Source organism: Vicia villosa, unplaced genomic scaffold, assembly GCF_029867415.1.
Source record: "Vicia villosa cultivar HV-30 ecotype Madison, WI unplaced genomic scaffold, Vvil1.0 ctg.000032F_1_1_3, whole genome shotgun sequence".
NCBI lineage: Eukaryota > Viridiplantae > Streptophyta > Magnoliopsida > Fabales > Fabaceae > Vicia > Vicia villosa.
Window position 1 is genome coordinate 570,460 of NW_026704967.1, and position 6,396 is coordinate 576,855.

The 6,396-nt window shown below is 37.5% G+C and overlaps 2 protein-coding genes across 2 annotated transcripts; both read right to left on the bottom strand.

The window, feature by feature from the left end:
* Positions 1-3,280: 3,280 nt before the first annotated feature.
* LOC131622610 (uncharacterized) lies at positions 3,281-3,961 on the bottom strand. The gene has a single exon (XM_058893656.1). It carries the CDS (start codon positions 3,959-3,961, stop codon positions 3,281-3,283), a length of 681 nt encoding a protein of 226 aa, XP_058749639.1.
* A 162-nt stretch (positions 3,962-4,123) lies between these two features.
* On the bottom strand, positions 4,124-5,977 carry LOC131622611 (uncharacterized). Its single transcript, XM_058893657.1, has 2 exons — positions 4,439-5,977; positions 4,124-4,330 (listed from the first exon to the last, which is right to left on the bottom strand). Exons 1-2 carry the CDS (start codon positions 5,975-5,977, stop codon positions 4,124-4,126), a joined length of 1,746 nt encoding a protein of 581 aa, XP_058749640.1.
* Positions 5,978-6,396: the final 419 nt, after the last annotated feature.

Below are 6,396 nucleotides of genomic sequence, written 5' to 3' on the forward strand. Positions count from 1 at the left end.
TTATTTAGCAAAATATATAAAAAATAAAACAGCAAGTTACGTAAATAAAGAGAGATGTTTTGGAAACTTAGCTGAATATTCTGGTGTGGTTGGTCCTTGATGGCATATGGTAGACCTGCGTTTCTCTGGGCATTGGATCTTCACCAGTAGTGATCGAATGGTTACATGATGATGGTACATGGTAGGCACGATGGGAGTGCTGGTACCGGATCCATTTGCAGGCTGAAACAAGAATTTAAACAAAATATAGCAAGAAGCGGGGATCGAACCGCCGCCCTTGCATGTGAAGGTCTTTGAACGTAACGCGCAGCCAACTGAGCCAATTGCGTTTGTTGATATTGGACTGGTCCGGGATCAATATAATTAATCAATTGACGTTAATGGACTTGAAAAGTAGCGCTCAACTTTGTCTTCCTCGCGAAGACTAGAAGTTCCGCCCACGGTTTCTTCATGCTGCAGTAAGCCTGTGCCAATCAAAACCAAAAAAATAATACACATAACTTCAAGATAAAACCATGACTCAATGAGAAATCGACCCTTGAATCCAACTGTGCTATTGGCTTCGTCTAATTTTGGCTCTAACAAGATTTCCCCAAAATCACAAACCTAAACCCTAGCTATGGTGATTCATAGTACCTGCAACTAAACTCAAATTAAACATCACAGATAGTTTGCAAACAAGATTGTGAGAACATTGATATATTCAAACATGGTTTATGATGCACATATGGATGAAATCGAAAATAAATAAAAGGACTAAAAAAACGAAACTGTGACGCTGTGATTCCCGGCGGATTCACGTGCTGCAAACGGCTAGGGTTGATCAGAAACCTCCAAGAAATCGATTGGCGTCCTTGTCTTGTCTTGAAACCACTGCAATTTCGAAAATAGAAGTTGAAGTTTTCTTAAGTTTCTTTGAAGCTCGGCACGAGTTCTTTTGCTGCCAAAATCCCCCCTTTTTCCACATGAACACGTTCTTTATTTATATTACAAGGAATTAGGTTAGGAATAATGAATCAAATCATCATCAATTAGAAGATTGGAATTTGATTTAGAGGAAATATTGAAAGTTTCTAATTTTTGTCTTCAACAATCCAATCTCCCCAAATTTCACGTATCTTTTGGATTTGATTTTATGCTGACTGTACCAAGAAGCAAATATGGAGCCCTCATTCTATAACTATTTCTTTATTTATTTCATTTTTTATTTTATTTATATTTAAATGAATAAATTCATAATAAAAAACTAATAAATAAATAAAAATAGTTATAGAATGGTTTATGGGCCTTTTATGAATCATGTGTTTGCTTGAAATCCAAAATTTAGGCCCCTTTATCAAAAAGTCCATTTTACTTAATTAGATTTCTTGAAATTTTCCCAACTTTCATCAATTCATAACTCCTTCAATATTCATGGTATGAAGGTGTTCTATGACTTTTTTAGAAACCCTGAAGAGTCCTTGTATAGGAGTGTGTGTCTATGAGCTTTGTGTATTGATTGACATTTGTATAAGAGAAATAGTATGGGCAAATTTTGGGGTATGACACCTGCAATTTGTTCATCTGGGATGAAGACCTGGGTAAAGAAGAAGAGATTCATGACGATGTGAACAAACTGAAAGAAATGCAAGCAATGTTGAAGGAACTCTATGAATCTTCACTGAAGAAGAATAAAAAGTTGAACATGAAGATGAAGGCTGAGGCTTTTTCTGGAAAATTGAAGCTAATGTTACTTGTAGTATCAATGTTGATCAATATTTACTTGTTAGGGAAATGTAATTGCTGAGGCTGTTTTTGGTTTAGTTCTATGTAATAGGTTTAGTTCTATGTAATATTGTTATGAATATTGTTATGAATGTTGTTTTGAATGTTGGTTTTGGTTTACTTGAAACAATGAATGATGTTGAAGACATGTAATGATGTTTAATATTCTGGTTTAAGTATTGTTATAAAAGTTGCTTTGAAGACTTGTAATATTGTCTTTGTTACAAAACTATGGTTATATTGTTGTTAAAGTTGTTTTGAATACATGTTGAAGACATGTTGTATATGTCAGTTTATGTTGTATTGAAGACAAGTAGTATGTTATGAAAAAAAGTAGATTAACAAAAATATCATCATTACATAAGTTGTCACAGTACATAATATTGTCAATATTACAATATGAAATTAACCAAAATATGATGTTTAACCAAAACACATGACAAAAAGATGCTTTTAGTACACATATCTTCTCAGTTTGACCAAAAGAGTAGGTTTACATTACATTAACTAAAAGACCAGACAAGGCATAAAACATGACAGTTCCACATTCACTGTGTCATACTCTTGCAAATATCTTCCCAGTTTTTGGAGTTGTTTTCATCACCATCATCTTCATTGATGACCACTGGATTATCAGGTTCTCGACCTGGGCCAGGAATGTCCCTTACTTTGAGTGTCTTGAGTCTCTCACTCTGTCTCTTTGATTGTGTGGAAGCCAATCCAGTCTTGTTCTTTGCCTTTTTAGTGGGACTCAAAATTTTAACCTAAAACAAGAAGTAAAAGAATAATGAAATACACACCAAAACTGGAATAGTGAAATAACCAAAACTATGAAGAAAATGTTATGCTCACAGGATCACTTTTACTTGGCACTTGTTTAGAAGCTGGTGGTTTTTTACCAAAGAACACCTTAAGCCTTGACTGAGTTGCTTTTGATGGGCTATTCTTTGACTGATCTGCTGTAGATGAAGTTGCATTTGTATGATTTTTTTCCACAGGGATTGGAACTGACTTAGCTTTTTTGACAGGTGTGGTGTCAACTCTAATTGGTGGAATGTCCAACACACCTTCACAACTCAAAATAGCTTCCAAAGTTTCAGCATCCCAGTCACAATACTTGTCAAATACATTATGTTCTTCAGCATTCCCTCCTTCCACATTTTGTTGAGCATTCCCTCCTTCCACATTTTCTTCAGCATTCCCTCCTTCCACATTTTGTTGAGCATTCCCTCCATCTCCAGTTTGTTGAGCATCCCCTTCTTCCACAGTTTGTTGAGCATTCCCTCCTTCCCCAATTTGTTGAGCATTCCCTCCTTCTCCAGTTTGAGTACTTGCCTTAGCAGCATTTTTGTTGTTCTTCTTTTTCTGAGGTTTGTCTTGCTTGTTCATTTTGTTGGAATTGCTGGTGCCTGCATTCATGGATCCCTTTGGCCTCCCCTAATACCAACACAACCATCAGTAATATTCATCTAAAATTTAAAAACATTATGAAATTTAAATATTCTGAAAAAGAAGTTTACCCTTTTTTTGGTCCATTAGTTGTAGCAGGCTCAGTTGCTTGGTTTGGAACATTACCTTCAGCAGTTTGACTTGCTTGTGTAGGTATGTCCTGCCTTACATTCTCAGATGGAACAAGCACAATTTGTTTGTTTTTCTTGCAAGTCCTAGCATTATGACCAAGTTCTTGACACTTTTTGCACCTATGACTAGTGTTTGTCCTTTGCCATTTATGTTGGTTTGCCTCATCAGGTTCCCTCCTACGAAGTTTCTTAGGCCTGCCTGGGCCACGCTTGTACATGGGTGGTAATATAACTGGATCAGAGGTCTTAGGCCATTTGTTCTGACCATTCAAAGTTGTGATGACCTCACTATAACATCTCTCATAAGTGCTCTTGTGATAGTATTCACTAACATAGTTTCTAGGGTCATCCCCCTTTCTATATATTGCTGCCACACTATGCCTACAAGGTATTCCCACCAACTCCCACATATTACAAGTACAAGTTTTTTGGGCCAGGTCCACTACAAAGCTATCAGTTAGAAGGGTATGTGAGACTTGGAAAGTTAACCTCCCTGCATATGTTGGAGTCCAACTAGCAGATTTCTCTATTTCCCTATCCAATCTCCTAAGAGGTTTGGCCATTACCAGTCCCTTATACCTATCTACCTTTTCCCTAAGAGTTGCAAACCTACCCATCAAGTAATTCCTTATCCATTCAAACATAGTCAATATTGGTTTGTCCCTTTGTAACAAAATGGTTGCATTGAAAGACTCACTTAAATTGTTCATAAGGACATCACATTTAGAATAAAAAGGAAAGGCATGCTTACACCATTTAGACTTGGGAATAGCTTCTAACTATTCATATGCTTCCAAGCTTGCATTCTTTATTTCAAGCATTTTAGCTTCATGTGCTTCATAATAAGTGGACTTAGCAGCAGCCATCATTAAGTCTCTAAATAAGGTTCCTCCTCCAAACTTCTTCTTGAAGTTTGCATACAAATGACGTAGGCAAAACCTGTGTTCCAGCCCTGGGTACTCTTCTTCAAATACATTTACCAGGCCCTAGTAAACAACAAGTATAAATCATTGAACATAGTAAAACACATGTATAAAGCAGTGATCACAGTAAAACACATGTATAAATCATTGAACATAGTAAAACACACTTGCCTTTTGCTGATCAGAAATAAAACACCATCTTTGTTCTCCAATGTCTTCAATGAGCAACTTCATAAACCAACTCCAAGTGTCCTTTGATTCTGTCTCCACAACACCAAAAGCAATAGGCAGGTATTGATCATTAGGGTCACGTCCAACTGCAATTAGTAGTATACCACCATACTTGTTTTTCAAGTGACAGCCATCTAAACCAATGAAAGGTCTGCAAGCTTTTATCAGAGCCTTTTTGCTTCCATCAAAGCACATGTAACATCTCTCAAATCTAGGTTGCAGCCCAGGAGCAGGTGTCATAGTGTTTAACTTGAAAGTATTTCCTGATGATTCTCTTCTCAACTCAGCACCATATGACCATAATAAACTATACTGCTTGCTAGAGTCACCTTCCACTATTCTTCTAGCCAACTGTCTTGCTTTGAAAGCTCTACATCCAGGAATTTCAGTTGCATACTTAAGCCTTACATCTGCCACAACCTCATTCAACTTCATTTTTGTATTGTTCTTCAAACCATCAACTATCACCTTTGCAACCCATTCAGCTTTGGCACTTTTGTTAAAGAAATGCCTTCCACACTTGTGCTTGTGAAACAAAGTCTTGATCCTAAAAGTGGTAGTCTTCAAAACCCTACTACACAAGACAGTATAGTTACATATCTTCTTTTCATTACATACCACCCTACACCTATCAGCATCATTCTTTTCAAACTTCACTTCTCTCCCATTCAACACATTGTGCTCTAGGACTACTTTCTTAAACTGTTTGAGTGAAGAGAATTCCATCCCAACCTTGAATTTGAAGTTCTTACTCAAACCATCATCTTCTTTGAACCTAATTGTAGTTGGTCTATCATCACAACTGTCATCATCTGCCCCACTATCCAGTTCATCAGTGAGGTATTCTTCATCAATTACATGCTCTTTACCCATCTCATCTGTGATAAAAATGTTATCTGGCTTTTCACTAGCCTGCCCATCATCAGCTCCTTCTGCCTGCCCATCATCGCCTCCATGAATACCTTCATCTACACCATCATCTTCAACTTCAATCCCATCATCAGATTCCTTCATCCTTTCCTCCTCACTGTCTTCAAAGTGTACATCCTTGACTGATTCATCACTAGATTCATACTCAACCTCATCTCTCTTTCTTCCCTTTCCTTTATCTATAACCTTCTCCATGAATGTTGCCTCTCCTGTCTCTGGTTTTTCCTCACTATATATCTCAACATCAACATCGTTTGCATACGCATACACACCCAGCTCAACAACATCTCCATCATCCCTAAATGGTTTCAAATCTGCTTCAAAGCTGCCACCATCATGTTTCCACCACATCGTGACTTTGCTAGCATCAAAATCAGGAGTAATCCCTTTAACTAAATCTATAGCTTCGAAATATGACCAAATATATGGATCTTGACCAGTAACGGCAAACACATTTCCACCCTCGTATCGTATCTTGGGATCTTTTACAAATGAACCCTTTGTGAAGAATATCACTTTAAAATTGCCCATTGAAGCCTGTGGGGTCATTAATAAGGCAGAAAAAACAAAGTTACGACAACAACGTGAAGGGGACATGGGGGACATAGTTAGGGCACAGAAATAAAAATTGGGACAAATTTAGGGCACAGAGAAAAACATTGGGACCACAAATATTGTTAAACAAACCAAAAACGGAGCAAAAGAGACAAACCTTTGAATGCAGTAAACGAAGAAGAGGGACCACCACCGATTAAACAATGTTGCTTTCAGAGAATCCAAGGCGCACAGGGACCACCACTGGGACCGGCGATTTAAAAAGGCAGATTCTGTGGATTTGGGGATTTGGGGCCACGAAGAAAGAAGATTGATTTGGGGATTAGGGCGAAAATGGTTAGTGTTGAAAAACCTAAGTGAGAGCTCAGATTTTGTGGTAAGGATGAAGATTTCTCTAAGTGTGGATAGACTAA